General features: G+C 32.8%; 1 protein-coding gene across 3 annotated transcripts; it reads left to right on the top strand.

Moving 5' to 3' along the window:
* LOC109725343 (protein phosphatase inhibitor 2-like) lies at positions 523–5,140 on the top strand. 3 transcript variants are annotated; one of them, XM_020254499.1, is made up of 6 exons: positions 523–608; positions 1,821–1,866; positions 2,516–2,628; positions 3,367–3,447; positions 4,086–4,405; positions 4,885–5,140. In XM_020254499.1, exons 2-5 carry the CDS (start codon positions 1,862–1,864, stop codon positions 4,355–4,357), a joined length of 471 nt encoding a protein of 156 aa, XP_020110088.1. In that variant the 5' UTR covers positions 523–608; positions 1,821–1,861; the 3' UTR covers positions 4,358–4,405; positions 4,885–5,140. The 3 variants fall into 3 exon arrangements, with proteins under 3 accessions (XP_020110088.1, XP_020110087.1, XP_020110089.1); XM_020254498.1 differs by having other exon boundaries at positions 3,280–3,447; XM_020254500.1 differs by lacking the exon at positions 523–608 and adding an exon at positions 2,276–2,363 and having other exon boundaries at positions 1,830–1,866; positions 3,280–3,447.

Below are 18,585 nucleotides of genomic sequence, written 5' to 3'. Positions count from 1 at the left end.
TTCATCTATCGAAATAAAATTCCGAATACGTTGTAAAGAGTATTGGATTCATTGTACAGGAAAAAATGCATGAACACCCCCCAACTATATCGTTTGTTGAAATGAACACCTCAACTATTTTTATTCTGGTTGAGACCTGCAACTTCTAATTCTTCATACGAATTTTTATATTTAGTTGAGTTAAAAAATTTATTATTAATTGGTAAAATTTTTATTTGGTAAAAAATAATTAAAAGAATTAGATTTTTTTTTTTTTGAAATCGCGTGATTTTAGACAAAATTATCAAAAATTTAAAAAATTAATTATCATAAATAAAACTGAATTAATAACAGCCATAAAATTTAACAAAACATGAACCAACTCAATTAACAAAAAAAAAAAATTTGGGGATGTGTTTCAAGATATCCTATGTTTGAGGGCTTTCCATACATTTTTACCACAAACGAAAAGGGGCAATTATTGATTGTCCCTATTTCAGAAAACGTTACAGTTGAGGGGGTACTCTACAATTTTCACCCAGTACGAGGAGTATATATAAATCGCTTATTTATTTTATTTTTTTCTTTTTCCTTTTTCGTCCCATTTCCACTCTTCTCCTTCGCCTCAGGTGAGCTCCAATTCTTCGTGATCTTATCTTTAATTTGTTGTTCTAATCCCTTTTTTCGTTTAAATTTAACATGTTTGATCAATTCCATGCCTAAAACCCTAATTAATTGTGGTAAAAATCAACCCGTTTGATCAAAACCTCCGATTTTCTATGCGAAGTAGACGAATTTTGTTTTAGAAGTGTAAGTCTTTTTTATTTCAGTAAATTTGGTGTCATTTTGGTGAATCCGTTGTATATACATGAGCTATGCTGAGTGATTTGTTTATGTTAATATGCGGCTAAATAAGGGTTAGGGTTCTTTTTTTTTTTTTTTTTTTTTTTTTTTTTTTTTTTTGGGAAATGATGAACTTAAATCTAGTAAATAACATGTTTAATTAGTGTTACTATAGTGGTAATAGGGCAAAACGCACCCAAATAAATAATGCTTGATTTTTTTTAAAAAAAATTACTAATTAGGGTTTGAGCTCTTGCTGAGGATTTTGCAAAAATTGCAGTTTGCATAGCTATTCGAAGAAGCACGAACATATTTTTCAACAAAATCTCTGATTGGAGTTTCCATCCATAATTCTTAATTGTTGAGGGGGTGTTTGGTTACCCAGAAAAACAGAAAAGGAAATCCCAGAAAATAGTTTTTTGGCTGGAAAAGTATTTTCCGTCCTTTTGGTTCTGGGGAAAAGTAGCTTTCCTAGAAAATTTTTCTCCAGATTTTCTCTATCTTGTTTACCGGATTTATCTGCAAAATGAAAACTATGGCAAGAGTGTTTCCCATGGATTTTTTTTTTTTTTTTTTTTTTCCGAATAACAGTTTTCCACGAAATTCCGAGGAACCAAACACCCCCTAATCGATTCGACCATTATTGTTTTATGATATTATGCCCAGTGACAATTTTCTTGTTATCTAAGGCATGCTATTTTAATTTCGTAGTAGAGAAAGATATACAACATACTAGAAGAAGGATGACGCGCAATTAAATTCACAACACTGGTATTCTGCAATTGACAAAGTGTCTCGATTTGGTTTATGCTCTATGCTCTTATATATTCCCTGTTTCTTTGATTTTGCATGTTTATGTTCTTTTTTTCCTCCTGTGCATGCGTCAGAGTGTTTTGAGCATTTATATAGCAGAGTCTAAGATTCCTTGATTTATGTTTGCGGAGTAAACTAGGCTTGAATGTGATCATCACTTTGCTGCAAACTTTTCACTTGTGTAGGTTGGTTCTAACTCTATCAAGGAGATCCAGAGTTTCAAATCATGAGGTTTGTATCACTGCTGACTTTTAGATTTTAGATTATGTGCAAATCAAAGGCAATTAAATGCTTGTTTCGCCTAGAAATTCTGCTGTATTAGGACTTAGGATGCGAACAAAGGCTTCTAGGTTCCGAAAGGAAGATGCCTTAATTTGAACCTTCCGCTTCTGCTACGACAACATGCAGCTCGGGGATTTCAAAGGAAACCAAAAGGCTTATTTTAACTTTTTGAACAGCTTTGCTTAGACAGAACCTCTACAGAATCTATGGCAGGGCTAAACAAGCCGCATAGCTGCACGTTTAGTATATTGATTCTTGCAACTATTTGTTAATATTGACGCCTCTTTAGATTTTTTGGTGTTACACTACCTTTGAAACGCCATAGTTTAATCTCATATACTTTCTCGCTGCTTAGCAGGAATACACTTTAGTTATCATGTTGCAGGCCAAATTTGGTTTCGATTGTGGAAGAAAATATTCCTATGAGTGCAAAGATAACAACTTCTGTAAGAATGATGGAGCAGCCAATTTACAATGATCACTTTCTAATCAATAGACGCTATGGACTTTCATTACTTTTCCTCTTTGACAAGTTTGCATTTATTTTGGCTACTTATCGAGTATTGATCCATCTTTTTTTCTGTTGTTCTTTTGTTAGGGGCCGAGTGACATGGGATGAGTCAAACTTGCATGAAATCGAAGCAAATAAGCCAGTAAGGCAGAAAATTACTGAGCCTAAGACACCGTTTCACCCTATGGTTGATGATGATGGTATGTCTCATGTCTCTAATCCTCAGAGGGCAGTTCTCGATTCAGTTCATTTTTTAAGAATTTTTTCAAAAATTTGAAATATTTGATTTGAAAGTTTTGAAAACCAAACCTAATGAATTCTAATTTGGTTTTGTTCAGTTTTAACATTATGTTTAAGCATCCGTTTTAAAAGTCAGAATTTCTTTAGTAGATTTATCATAACTGTTCTTTCTGTGAGAAATGGATGGCTAAGATCTGTCATTGTGTCATACCGATCAAACAACCAAATCATATAATCATTATTTTAATAGTACTTCAATAATTTTGTTTAGAACATAGCCTATAATATATTACAAGGACATTGTATACATCACATAGACATATTAAAGTTTTATATAGGTATGCTTTCATTTGGGCGTCGGTTCGGTTTGGTTTGGTTGAGAAAATCTCCTCACCCAAACCGAACCTGAAAACTGAAAGTTAGAAAATTTAAAAAACAAACTGTACAGAAAACCGGATAAATGATACCGAATTGTATAATTTGGTTTGGTTTGGTTCGCTTCGGAGTTAAATACCGAATTCCCCTAAGAAGTACTACAATTGTTTCTGATGATTTTCTCCCTCTCTTTTTTTTTTTTTTTTTTTTTTTTTTTTGATTACCTGTTATTGTAGGGTCTGTCTCACCTAGATGTGCCTTTGATGAATCCCTGGATGATTCTGCTCGTGCTGAAGCTCTTATAACTGCTTTAAACATTGTAGCTTCTTCAAGTAGCCACAATTCGTCGAATGGCAGTTGGACATCCTCTGAAGATGAAGCAGATGCCATGGAACAAGATGATGGTAACTAACTCTTACTTATGTTTGCTAGTCGTCGTAATTAATGGCCGATTTTTCATTTACGACGATTTTTCATTTACGACCTTTTATCAACCAAAAGTTTGAAAATAACCAGCTTCTGGTTTTATTAGTTGTCATGGTAAAATTAACAGTTTCATGTTTATCAGAGAAAAATCTCGAGATTTTGAATGTCAAGAACAGTAAGTTCCAATTTGAAGTTTTGGCTTTTAATTCGAAGGGAAGCTGTTGACGGGCATGTTGATAAAAAATAAAAAATTAAAAAAAAATTTTAAAAAAAAAATTGTTAATGCTTTTTCGAATAGCTTTACTCCGCAGAACTTTTATAGAAACTCCAGTCAGGCCAAGGCGGCCCTCATATACCCATGATAGCTTTAGATATTATTGATCAACTTATGAAATCAATAAGAGTGTCAAAAGTCGCGTCCTTTCTTTTTTTTATAAAAAAAAATAACTTACTTTACGTTGTAACATCCAATTCATGGTGAAGTAGATTTTATTAGTAAAGGTACTTCAAAGAGAATCACTTTAATGGCATATTTTGATATGTAGATAAATAGACAATATTCTGGGTGCATATGCAAATTTACTTAAATAATCTGCTTCATGTCTTTGTGCACTAGATTCCGACTCTGAACAACCAAGACTCAGTTTCGAGGAACACCGCCGAGCCCACTACAATGAGTTCCAGAAGGTGAAGGACTTATTGCAATCCGGTTCTGCAGTAGACGACGAGGCCGACGAAGAAGACGACGGCGTCAACGAAAATGGCGACCACAAGAGATGCGACTCGACTTCTCCTACGGATGTGGCGCGAGAGACCGGGCTCGGCGGAGTCCCAAATGCTATCCTGAGCCCAAAGCAGCAGCAGGAAGTGCTTCCTCCACCTGAATGAAGTTGATAAATCATATATCAGCATCTGAAACCACAACCTTAATAAAGAGTAAGTTTCTGACTATTGTAGCCCTTTCTTAGAGCTTAATTACTGAATACTTATTGAAGTTTGCTGCACAACACATCCAAATCCAAACATTTTCATTAATTTACAATCAAAGGTGCAAGGATTGATTGCAACACTGGGCCCCTCTCTGCACCCCATTTTTGACTCCAATCCCAACCCTTCAAATTTTTGTAATTAGGTCCCTAGCTTTTATTATTTGTTTCAATTAATCTTTCGCCATCAAAAGAAGGCTTAATTGAAACAAAATAACAAAGGTTAGGAACCGTGTTGTAAATAACAAAAGGTTCGGGACCGAAGCGAAAAATGGTGGAACAAACTGGAAGAAAATAACAGGAAAAAGATGGCACATTATCACCATGATTAGGATTTGTTGACCCATTAGTCCTTTTTTTTTAATTAGTCTTTTCTTATTTCTTATTTCGCATTTAATGATGATTTTGATGTGATTTGTTTCTGTCCAGAGGGGCCTAATGAAAGGACTTAGTTGTTAGACACACGACAAGACGGGCAAATTTGAAAAATCACACACACACACATACACAGGCCTCTGTAGTATCAAATTGTTTGTTTTGTTTACGATGGGTCATGTGAATTGAAGATCAGTTTCGTTTAACATGATCTACTGTACTATTAGAAAATTTAGAAATCAAATTTTATAATTTTTTCGATATTATTTGACTAGCTATTAGAATATCGAAAAATTAATAATTTTAGTAATTTGATGTGATGTATTTGTAAGTTTAACGGTACATAAGAATTTAAATTTAGTATGAGTTTGATGTTTTTTTTTTCATCATTTACTGCAAGATACTTTTGTCATTATTTTAAAATTTTTTTTTATTTTGAGTCGTTTATTTGGAGATTTTTTATTTAGAGACTAAGATTAAAAACAAAATTTATAAAATGCTAGGGACCCTGCTGTAATTTGCCCTGTGTGGGGGCCACCACGGCTCACCCAAATAATAAGCACATTATTAAAATATTATTGAGCCCTACCAACCACGTGCACTAATAAAGTACTTGGTCTTATTTATTTATTTATTTATTTATAGAGTACTAATTGGTCTTATTCAATATAACTTTTTCTCTCCCACGTGAAAATATTTTAAAAATTAGATCGAAAAGTGATCCAAAAAATATTACTGAATTAAAGGGTGTACTGATGCGAACAAGTAAGATCAGCATAACATCATAAATATTTATTTTTTTTAATTTTATTATATAAAAATATGTATATTATTATTATTATTATTATTATATTTGATTTTTGAACAAAATTAAGTAGATATAAATTTTTAAATTTCACTTTTTTTATATGACTCGTCTAAATTAATAGAAAATAAAACCAGATAAGTTGATTTTAAATCGTTGGATTTTAATATAACTTGATTAAGAAAATTCGGCCGATTCGATTAAAATCGGATTTGATGGTTGAGTCATTAGTTCGATAGATTCAAAGTGATTTTTTAACTTATCTAATTTATTAATTTATAGATTAGATCACGGTCTATCCAATTTTTAAATAATTGATTTTGATTAAAAAATGTATGTCACTAATCTAAACTATTACTTACTATAAAACAACTACCTAATTTTTTTTTACGAATTTTAATTGTGATATTGAACTTTTTAAATTTAATTCGAAGTATTTAATTTTTTTTCCTCTAAATTTTGAATGTATTATTTATTTTAGTTGACTTAATTAGCATATTTTACATTATATATTAACTATATATTTAGTTATTTATTGAAGTAGGCGATGTATTTAAATTAGGAAAAACTTCAAATACCACCCCTATGGTTTAAAACTTTCTTATTTTAGTACCCCGTAATTTCAAGTATATTAATTTAGTATCCTGTGGTTTCATTTTTATCTTTTTGTTATCGATTCCACTAATTTTTTTCATTAAATCAGTGATAAAGTTAAAACTAAAGAGTACTAAAGTGAATATTTGATAAACCTACGTGGAGTATCTGAAGTTTTTTGTATATAATTTAATAAAATATTAATGGAGAAGCTGACGAAAAGATAAAAATGAAACCACACGACACTAATTTGATACACTTTAAACTAAGAGCACTAAAGTATTAAAGTGCAAAACCACATGGGTGGTATCTGAAGTTTACCCTTTAAATTAATAATAACAGGAGAACTTTCAAGCAACTTAAATAAAAAAAAAAAAAAGTTGAATTGTGAGATTAATCTATAATTAAAATGAGTCATAAATTAGATAAGTTTTATATATTTTTATCTTCAAAATTTAAGATTTTAAATTTTTTTTGTTTTTTTCCGAACCGTTTTCGAGCAAGGACCAAAGTGTGAACCGTGAGGGGTTTGGCGTAGAAAATAGCATGTGCATAGTGATCCAATCATATAATCTCATCCACGTGCGTCCCATCAAAAGTTTTTGTTTTCCCATAAAAAAAAAAAAAAATTTAAGTTTTGTTCCAGATTAATAATTTTCAAACAGTATTCCATTTATTTTATTTATTAAAATTTAAAAAATAATATTTTTAAATCTCTAAAATGCAAAGGGTTTAAAATTTATATATAGTAAAATTTATATCTATATATATGTGTACAGATAATAGTTTCTTTTGGATAAATTACAATTTGGGTTTTTGAACTATGAGGCACAAAACTCTTTTTTTTTTTAAGAGAAAAATAATATACTATCTGCTTATTTATTTTTTTTCAAATAAATTTAGGTGAAAATATGAATCTCGAATACCAACCATCAAGCCATTTGCCAATAAATTGAAAAAAAAAAAACGATATTTACTTATTTACCTCCCACTGCTATTTAAAATTTTTAAATTTATCCTAAAATTATCAAAATACCCTTCTAAAATTCGATCTCGTTAGTAAATTCTAGGACAAATGAAAATATTTAAGGTAATTTGTTAACATCAAAAAGAATATTTTCGTGTAAGATATACCAGTAGCATTACTCAATAAAATTTTTGTGCGTCATAGTTTAAGGACCGGAAGTGTAATTTATTATTGGGTCAATTGCATACAGGTCCCGCAAACATAATGAATTACAAATATATTTCTGTAAAGTTCAACTTTCGTAAGTTATTCCTACAAAAGTTCTAATATTTTTAAATATATTTCTGTCGTTAGAATCCGTTAGATTAAATACTTTACCGAGTAAATTTTTGGCATTTTACCTCTTATACTATACTATTATAACTTTGGAGGGACAAATTTGTAATGACAAAATTAAAAATATAAATAATTTTCTAACGGTAATAAATCAGAGGGACATATCTGAAAACATTAAGACTTTTGTAGAGATAACTTATGAAAGTTGAACTTTATAGGGATATATTTACAATTCACTATATTTGCGGGGACCTGTATGCAATTAACCTTTTATTTAAAGAGTAATGCTATTATACACGTATAACATTTTACAAAGTAGCATACGCGGTATAATTTATAAGGGAAAACTTCAAATAGCTCCACTGTGGTTTCACACTCTCTCACTTTAGTACCATGTGGTTTAAAGTGTATCAATTTAGTGCCATGTGGTTTCATTTTTATATTTTTATTATCGATTCTACTAATCTTTTTCGTTAAATTAGTGATAGAGTTAAAACTAAAGAGTACAGTACTAAAGTAAATATTCGATAAACCTAGATGGAAAATCTGAAATTTTTTGTATATAATTTAACGAAATATTAACGAAAAAGCTGACGAAAAGATAAAAATAAAACCACATGGCACTAACTTGATACACTTTAAACCATATTATACTAAAGCGAGAACGTGCGAAGCTACGGGAGTGGTATTTGAAGCTTATCCTCTTTATAATTTAATTGATGGTGAAGTATAAATCACGAGGAGGAGGAGCAGAGGGGGGTAGGTATGACTTGTTAGAGAGTTTGTGAGAATATGTTATTATTATAAAATAAAATTTATTTGTGAGAGGAACATTTTTGTTAAATCCAAAAACAGGCATGTGCAACGCGTGCTCCAACTAAACAATCCCCCACAATAATATGGACCATCATCCCATATTCCCCTGTTGTTATTATCTTACTTATCTTAGGGAAAACTTCAAAAAAACCCCTGTAGTTTCATAATTTCTCACTTTGCCCCCCTGTGGTTTAAAATATATCAATTTATCCTCTTGTGGTTTTATTTTTCTCTTTTTTTTATCAATTTCATTATTTTTTTTCCTTAAATCAGTAATAAAGTTAAAATTAAAGGGTACTAAAGTGAATATTTGATAAATCTAGATGGGTATCTGAAGTTTTTTTTATATAATTTAACGAAATATTAACGAAAAGGCTACCGAAAAAATAAAAACGAAACCACAGGGGGATAAATTGATACACTTTAAATCACATGGGAGCAGAATGAGAAACTATGAAACCACATAGGGTTTTTTTGAAGTTTTCCCTTTATCTTATTACGCCAACTGCCACCTTCTCCCATCCCTTCCCTCCTAGACTGCAGTCATTCATTCATTCATTCATTCATTCATTCTAGAGAGAGAAAACTACTCTCTCTCTCTCTCTCTCTCAATTATCTTCTTCTTTTCCTCTCTGCTTCTTCTTTCTAGAGAGAGGGAGAAAACAGTAGAGAGAGATAGAGAGAGAGGGAGACCTCACACTCACCACCTTCTTCCTAAGCCCAGCTTCTCTCTCTCTCTCTCTCTCTCTCTCTCTCTCTTCTCCATCATCTTCTTCTTTCTAGAGAGAGAAACTAGGGAGAGACAAATAGTAGAGAGAGAGAGAGAGACCTCACACTCACCACCTTCTTCCTAAACCCAGCTTCTCTCTCTCTATCTGTCCCTTCTTCTAGAAGCTTCCTTAGATCTTCTAGAAGCTTCCTCTCTCTCTCTCTCCCCCACTTCTGCTTCTTCTTCTTCTTCTTCTTCTTCTTCTTCTTCTATGATCTGATCTCTCTCTCTCTTTCTCTCTTTCTCTCAAAGCTTCTTCTCGAGATCTTCTAGAAGCTTCTCCCTCTCTCCACTCCCCCCCCCCCCCCCCCCCCCCCCCAACTTTATTTCAGGCTCAAAATGAGATGGTATAAACAATAATTGATAAGATGAAATGAAGACCAAATTTATCCTGAAAAATTTCACCAATTATCCATATTAAATAATTTAAAGTCAAAACCGCTAGCGTTTTATAAGAATGTGTCCTTTTAGATTGTGACGAATTGCTCCTCCTGCGTGTTATCTTGCAATGATTATTAAATTTATAACCATGAGTTCATTTTCTCTTATAGCTTCAAAAAAAACGAGAAAAAACATCTTATCAGTTTCTCAATCTCAATTAAGTAGAAACTCGTCGCACTTACATCGACAGTCCTACCAATCGAAAGATGAAGCTGTGCATTCCAGTTATTGATTGTGAGAGCAATCATACGATCACGAGCTAGAAAACTAACACAGCAGTGAAACAGAAGCATCAGGAAAGCAATGACTAAACAAATTTCAATTCGAAAGCTGTTAAGACGCTATCGCCGTATTGGCAGCGATAATGTATTATTACTTTAACCCCTAAAATTATTGTAAAACTTAGCAGTCATTCAACAACAACACTCCAAGAATGCATTTCACACGATTAAAAGAACCGATAAAAATTCAAGGAAATCTAACCAACGTAACATCAACATCCATTAAAATCCAAGAATGTTAAGTTATAAAAAAATCGACTAGCGCGAGTAAAAACAACTAATTGACAGCATATACGCAAGAACTGTTTATATGGTTGCAAGTGATATTTGAGTTACCAAATGCTCAAGAGAAATGGAAAAAGACTAAGAACTAAAGTCAGAAGTTTAAGCACTTTTGTAGATATTCCAAATTAAATGCAACAAATATTAGGACAATCATAAGCAAAAAAGCGTGGTGTAGATAAGACAAAAGAGGCGGTTTTCGAGTAATAGAGGAGAGAGATCAACCGGGAGCTCTGCGACTGATGACGTTGGCATGGGGGAGTGAAATGCAGATTTTTTGAAAAGGCTGCGAGCTCGGAGATCCATTCTTATTGTGGCACCGCCACGGCAAGAACTCGAAGCAACGACTAGAGAGAATTCCGGGGATACAAACATACCCATAGTCTCCTAGCAATCTAACTTCATTAATTCACCGCATCAAGCAGTAAAGAGGCAGGTTAACACCCGTCTTACAGGATGTCCTGATCCATCAATCACCGGTTGAGCATCTCCAGCGCAACTAAAGCAGCAAACCGCATTGAACTATTCGTCCCGTCATTCGCTCCACACATCACTGACCAATCCCTTATCTCCGTATAATACTCGAATAGTAGGGCACATAAAGATTGAAGAAGGGCGGAAAGGCTAATCATGAAATTTGTTCATAAAAGTTTCAGAGTGACAACTTTTGTCTGTCGAGCACCATACTATCTATATAAAGGATGACAGCGTTCCTCAGCCCTTCGTATCTTCAACCCACTAGCCTAGCCCGAACTTCAAGCATCCCGATGACTTTCTTATTATCAAGGTATAGCTTGAACGACACAAAAGTTATCTGCCAATTAGCTCAACTCGCGTAAATTAGCTGTATATTTCTATTTTCTTTTATCTCACTTTAATATAACTCTCATAATTATTACTACCTTATAAAAACCCAAGGCATCAGTTCCACAAAAGAGAGACGCAGTTAATTAGAATCTTCATTCCAACAAATATCCCTAGAGTAGAGAAAATGTGGAAATAAAATTTACCATCAACGAGCCACGTACTGGTGCTCATGATTTGGAAGATAATGCAGGTGCTGAGATCTTAGGTTAGAAATTCACATCGCGTCTACCAGCATTCGCATCCATGCTCAATGACCGATACAACAAGTCACAGACTTTTGATTATTCCACGAGGAGATGGTTGAGATGATGCTGATTTGAGTAACGGACACATGGAATAAGAACCCACTGTCTCATGCCTCCGGCGATCGTTCTGTAACAACATATTATCAATTTAATACATTCGGCTTACATACGTGGCTCTATTATACAAACCCCTAGTAAGTACACAAAATACTCAGGTAAAGAATATTCATTGACACACCAGATAAAAACGAATTCACAAATTGATTAAACTCAAACCTATAAGTTGTAAACTAACAATTTTTTTTCTATATTTGCCTTAACAAGGTATATCTAACACAGGAACGAACTTCAACTGAATCAGATAATAATCAAAAGAGAAAGTAAATACGAAATTCCGAGTACGAAGAACTTATTTCTCTCAGGGTTTAAATTAATCTAGTATATAAACTTAATTAAGATGAATAAAATTTTCCACAAACAAATGCGCAAGGATGGGTATGAGTCTAGTTGATATGGGGATGTTTACTTTTTCTGCGAAAAAATGAGAATCTTCAACAAAAAGTAGGGATATCACTGTTCAGTGGAGAGTAGAAACGAGAAGAAGCAAAAAATAAAAATCTAAGCTTTAGTGTACCGCATAGAGACAGAACATAGGGATCCATGTAGAGATATTAAGCCAACTAATAAGGGAGATGGACAAAAGAATTTTATAGGTCAAATCTAAGGTAGACTCTCGGCACAATTACAACATTAGAAAGTATAAAAAGAAAATTGGTGAACATTTGGCTACCAATGTGATGTGTGATTTTTTTTCATATCTAAACATTATATTGGAACAAGTCATGATGTTTAGTAAGCCGGGATTTTGTGACGCGTTCATTTGACACTGTACATGTAGGACACTCGACTGCAATTATGAGATTCAAGAAAATCTTATAAAGGCTTTTAGTAGATCTTAAAACAATATAGCGGAGCGTGCATATAGTAGAATAATAACATACAACACGAATAAAAAATATATATGTAAAAATTTATCTAATATTTACATTTAATCATTAAGTTTATTATAGATGTTACTTATCATGTCAGCTTATTGTAAACGAAATATTCAGCTCCATCAAGATTTACAGGTCAATTTTGGTAAAGAATGGGATCCTGAGAGAACAACGGTCGTCAATAATGAGGTTTATCAAGGAGGGGTGATAAATTCATTGATGTGCAAACTGACCTGCTCCCCGAAACTCAGGAAACAAAGATATCCGTTTTGGTAAATAAAAATCACGAATAGGAACTGACTCTATGCCTATACTTTTCTACTACCAATCCATAACAGCTTGACCAGCTATAGTGATTTTTTCAAGTATCTACTCAATGAGCCGACGAAGGAGGGCAAAAATAAAGTAATCAGCTATGCACCGGATACTATTGTAAAAGTAATCACCCTTTGCCACAATACACTCAGATTGAGAAAAATTTATAGTTAAATATATACAGCACACTTCAATTAAAGTCCCAGAACAAATAAAAATCTTAATATCAGCTATAGAAATGCATCATATTATGAACCTACAAAAGTTTCAGTGAGAAAAGGACAAAAAGGAACATAAAAACCAGAACAAACAGCACTGATCCGTTATGGTTCATATTTTATAACAATAAGAGTAAACACGTTAGGTGATTTAGCGTAATTTATTGTTTATTGATTATTTCAATAATCTTCATTACATGTAAGTGTTCAGACGAAGAGCTAAATAACAACATTTAGGTTAATGAATTGTAATGCGAACACAACTTTTAAAATTGTCAAGTTAACTCAAGCATGTTTTTATCCAACTTGTACTGCCGGTATAGCTATGTTCATTGGCCATCTACGACAAAAACAATATAATCACGTATCAGCCCGAAATAGCCGACAATATCATAAAGTCATTGGTGTTAATATAAAAGAAGGAATTCGGTTTTTATTAGAATATCCAATTAATCATTATTTGCAATTTTCTTCTATAAATGGCTACTACATTCATTAAGCTTCAAAGAGATTCACCATACAAGAAATAAAGTCAAAGTATTATTTTCTCTATAGTACAGTGCAAGATTACATAACTAAAAGAAGTGATAAATTTAGACCCAACTTATCCAAAATTTTAGCAGAAATTATTAGGGCTATTGTAAACAAAGAAAAATGTTATCTTTTACTATACTCATATTTGATGAATTATTATTTTATGGCAGATATTTCATTCTCCTTTCACATTACCCTGATGTGTTCGAAAGATTCTTTCCTTAGTCCGGTGTTATTGTTGTTCAGTGGAAATTTGCTGGTCGGCGAATAAAGGAATTTGCTAATGACACATCTAGTAGGTGAGCAACTTATTTAAGACGCTGTTCTGATGCTTGGATAAATTTATATAGGTGCCAAGAACATAAAAACCTATGAAAAGAATACTCTATAGACTTAACTAAATAGGTCTTATGTCTTTCGTAAGATTCTCAAGTACTATTTTATGAATCGGGCTAAAATTGCAAAATTGTAAGAGGGATCCTAGGTAGTACACACAGTACTTGTGAATACTAGTCTACAGCAAAGATACAAAATAGGAAGGGATATGTAACATGTGTTATTGAATCAACTATTAAGTAGCTATCATAAACATCTACGATTACACCGGAGTAAGTCCTTATGTAATTATTATTATTTTGTTACTCTACCACAATTAAATCAACTCAGGCTTATTTTGCAAAAACCACGCGTTTAACGACATCACACGTTTATAATTGACGGAACCATCTTTAAAAAAGGTGCATTATGAATAATTTTAGGTAATGATATTAGATTGATTGCTTACTTTAACGAGGTAAGTAGCAAATAGAGGTTGAAATAATAGATATTGTCAAACCATTATAATGAATGTTCAGATATGGGGGGTTAAGCAAGAGCATCGAGGGAAGGGCGGATTTTATCATATGTGGCGGAGCTTTGTAGATCAAACTATTCACTGGAAATATAGATGGTAGGGTGAAAGTTGTCAGCACAGCTGAAGTTAAGCGACAGACAAAAGTATAATCGGGTGAAAAGAATCCAATGCTTATATCTTGATAATAATGGAAGCTATTTTCACATATATTGGTTCTGTCTCTATTTTTATGTGATCAACAAGAACATGCATAGACGAACTAAGGACTTAAATACAAGACAACTCTAGTTGAGAGGTCCCAAATAGCTTATCTATCTCGGATTACAGAGATCTTAGCGTTTCCAGACGAGATTCTTTGCCAGCAATTTTGTGATAGGAAAAAATAATTTAAAACAAATATTTCCAAAGACACACATTTAATTTGGTTTGAACAAAAAAACCAACGCTGATGAAGCAAGAAATAGTGTATTCAATTAAAAAGTCAGCATAATTTAGGAAAGCTCGCACAACGGACCAAGGGGAACCGTACTAGGTTTAGAAAACTAAATGTTGTTATTTTCTTGAAAAAGGGCAAGCAAGATCTTTTTTGAATAGTGTAAACTTAACGTACATTCAACACAGGACGTGAAAAGTTGGCCGCAGATTTACCAGCGTTATCACCGCAGGTGGTACAATCACCGTCGGGGAGACAGAAACTTCCCAAGAACAAAATCACGATTGCAATACTAATTTCATTAAATACTATAATAGCGTAGCGAAAGAGGCCTACCCCAAAGTCGTGTGCCTGGCGACACGAGAAGCAATTTATGAGACAAAGATTGAATTACCTCACAGATACAAGCGAACAAAAGTTAGCAAGATCAACAGCAAGAAGCGGCCTAAAAAGAGATGTGAAAAGGAAAAAATAAAAAAATACCGAATAAAAAAGGAATAGCGGGGGCGCCAAGATTTTCGAGCTAGAGAATATTATACACGCCTAACGTACGCTAATGTTACTTCAACGTCAATAGTAACCGTAGAAGACATATATTACAAACTATCACAGGATTACAAAAGAGAGGAAGTAAGGAAGAGGAGCAAGGAGGGAGCAAACCTTCGATCGGAGGGCGAGAGTTTGACGATTATAGAAATTGAGTGCAGATTTTATAATGTTAAATTTAATTATAGGATTTGAAGTTTTGAGGTTTGAGCGGACGAGAGATTAGGATGAAGCGCAGGTGCGCCTGTTCTGTACGAAGCTAATACGATTCGCGGCGTCGCAGTTGCATTAGTTGCAGATCGCAGTGCGCACCATGGCGCACTTCGCTGAATTGCACATTCTTTCCTAAGCGACACTTGATATCTTATGAGGCTAAGCAGTCTGTGAGTTTCAGAAGATATGTGAGTGAGTGAGCAGACAGTTCTCTTATCTCGGTAACACTTACTCACTTATTGCAGAAAGACTTGAATGATATTAGATTTTCGCTCCTCTACGCTTCAGTAGAACGTTGTGAGAGTAAAAATTTAAATTTAATATTCTTTTAGTTGAATTTAGCTAGAGTTTTAAGTGGAGCGTGTGAAACAGTGTGTGGTTCGTAGCGAGGATATATTCGGCGGACAAGAAAATTTAATTGAGATGCTAAACCTGGCCATAAAGGATATATTGCTCTTGAAGATCATAAGTTAATATACGACCTCGCGAAAGTAGTTGTTCAAGTTGAGAGTGTGGTGTATGGAAAAACGCGAGATACTGATTGAGGTTTCCGTAAAATTTTGAAATAGAATGGTATTTCAGGGAGATTTGAGCATAAAATTAGAGAGTATAAAGACATTATTTCGTTTATATATTTATTAAATGTCATTACATTGTAATTTTTAGCTCTCTAAATATTTGCAATATCTAAGTCATTCTTTTTTATAGAATATTTGAAAGACCAGTATATATTATAATATATTTGATTATAAAAGTATGATCAATATAACTTTTCGCAAAATTAGCTAAATATAATATTTAGATTATATGTATTTTAAATGATCTAAAAACTACATAACCTGAATCAATTACATTTATTTATTAGAATCACATGATATCTAGAAAACAGTTAGTTAAATTTATTAGAAAATTAAAAGAATTTATATTAAATAAAAAAGTAAGATAGAAAAGTGTCATATTTCTGTCAAAATTTACCATAAGAGTTCGTTCCTCTAGTTTGCATGTGATTCCAGTACTATACAATATAAATTGTCAACTCATCAAGAAACTCAAATTACAAGATGTTAACATAGACATTAACACATAACAATAACAAGGGATGCGATATGAACTCCGTAGTTTCTACAAAACTTTTCTCACGCCGCGTCGCACTAACTCAACAGCGTGACTGTGAGTGTCCCGATACTAATACTTACTATAAGCCTACTATAATGAGTGGTTAAATTATTATTTAATATATATATTAATATATTAAAATATATATTAAAATATTAAATATATATTAGATTAGGAGTCACGCTACTCTTTGTTATTCAAAGCACGGGGGCCTCCAGTCTATTTTCGCATAGTTGCTATTTACAATCTCGATTTTGTTCCTTCTCTGTTAGAACTTGATTTAAGTAATTGGGATACAATAGAATATATAAATTTTATATTTTTACATATAGTGGTCTAATATTCGATTAAGCTTAAATATTGAAAATCTAGAAATAAAAATCTACAAAAAGTATATATCTTCTGTTTATAATTATGACAGTAAATTTTTAAATCAAAAGATATTCGATTGATGCTTTATTAATATATGTATAAAAATTCTATCAAAACTTCACATGATTTGAATATTTACCTACACAATTAAGTAGTTACGGCGTATAAAACTGTCAAATCATATAATCACTACGCCATTAATATAATTTTTGTCTGATTTCCTGAGGCCATTCGATTTACTAGCAAATGATCGAAAAAAAAATTTATGTTTTTAGGTACTGCCAAATACTCTAAAATCACTTAACGTAGTGAATGGACGATATTCGAAAATCGAAACATGAAAACGCCTGGAAGCAGAAGGCTCCATCTCCACAGGCCGTTCGATGGATGGAATTTTCGAAATCAAAATTACGCGCGTCCGATAGAACTTGATTTAGGATATTTGAAGTTTCTAGAAAATAAATTTTTGCTATTGTTTTAATTCTCCATGTACTATGATCGAATAGAATTCAAAGATCATATTTAATAATAGTATATCTTCGTCCTCAAGCTCGAACGTGTGTTAAAGTATTCAAAAGATTAAAAATAACCGAAATTCTATACTAGTATACTATCTACCAAAACAAAATACCTTATCAGCTATGCTAACCAGTCGCTGAAGAATTTTATGCTAGTAATCATCATCTTTCTAATTTTTTGATTTTCAGTACGGAGTTTAAAATATTTATTGATTTTGAATTCCTGCGAGTGTTTTAGGAGTAAAAATGAATCCAATCGAAAAATCAAATAAAAATTCTGACTCTGTGTTACGACGGACAATGGTACACAGTGCCTAGACAGCGTCCAAACTGCCAGGTCCAGCGCCCGAATCGAGCTCGCCAACTAATATCTCTTCTATTTACGATTTCGAAAAATATTATAATAGTATTAATTCACTTTGGATCAATTACAAAATCGTTCTCATTAAAGAGCACGGAGCGCCTCTCTGCTTACATACTTTGTTTCAACATAGCCAAATTCATGCTTCTCTCTTCTCTCTTATTATTAATATATAATTAGTATTTATTATTTATTGTATTATCTGGATCATATTAGATAACATTGCTTGAAATACATAGAACCTAAAATATAGACACTTACCTCAAAGACTCTCTTAATAAATATAATTAAAATATAAGCGCAAGTTAAGATAATATAATAAAAAGTAATTCCTCCCCCTGCTAATTTTTTTTCGCCCCTTCTCCCTGCCCCCAATTAACCAAAATAAATAAGGTTTACTTGAGGGTAGGTGATTACGCGTATCATTTCTCATATTATTAGTAACAATTAATAAAAAAATTAAATTTTTATTCTCTCCTGATTCACTCGGATAGACAAAACAAATAATCAAAGAGTTTCAAATACACTTAGAGGAGAATTGGGAGGCGAAGGACCGAAACACGTAAAGATAGATGTATGTGGTGAGCGTCTCTTTAAACATACTTCTATTCTTTGTGTAGAGAATAATTATGAATTGCTTTATGGAAATACGAGTCTTTTTAAAATAATAAATTATCTTCTGAGGCCCTTGCGAGGCGCCGCGAAGGCGATACAAGATTTCGCAAGGTTTCCGTTGGTGCCGACTTTTCAGTTGTTTGGCAACGTCGCCCTTATATTCACAATGTTCGCGGTGACGATTTATTGGCGTGCCTTCGGGGCGGGGTCAAGGAATCGAATGGCTCGTTTCTCTGCAGATTCTCTTCCGCCTCGCTTCCCCC

The sequence above is a fragment of the Ananas comosus genome, linkage group 20, assembly GCF_001540865.1.
Source record: "Ananas comosus cultivar F153 linkage group 20, ASM154086v1, whole genome shotgun sequence".
NCBI lineage: Eukaryota > Viridiplantae > Streptophyta > Magnoliopsida > Poales > Bromeliaceae > Ananas > Ananas comosus.
This window is presented reverse-complemented; position numbering and strand designations above follow the sequence as displayed.

Bases quoted from the DNA above. Each gene is read 5' to 3' on its own strand.
- LOC109725343 (XM_020254498.1), top strand. The intron at 2,629-3,279 runs GTATGTCTCATG...CTGTTATTGTAG, and splicing joins CCCTATGGTTGATGATGATG to GGTCTGTCTCACCTAGATGT. The intron at 3,448-4,085 runs GTAACTAACTCT...TTTGTGCACTAG, and splicing joins TGCCATGGAACAAGATGATG to ATTCCGACTCTGAACAACCA.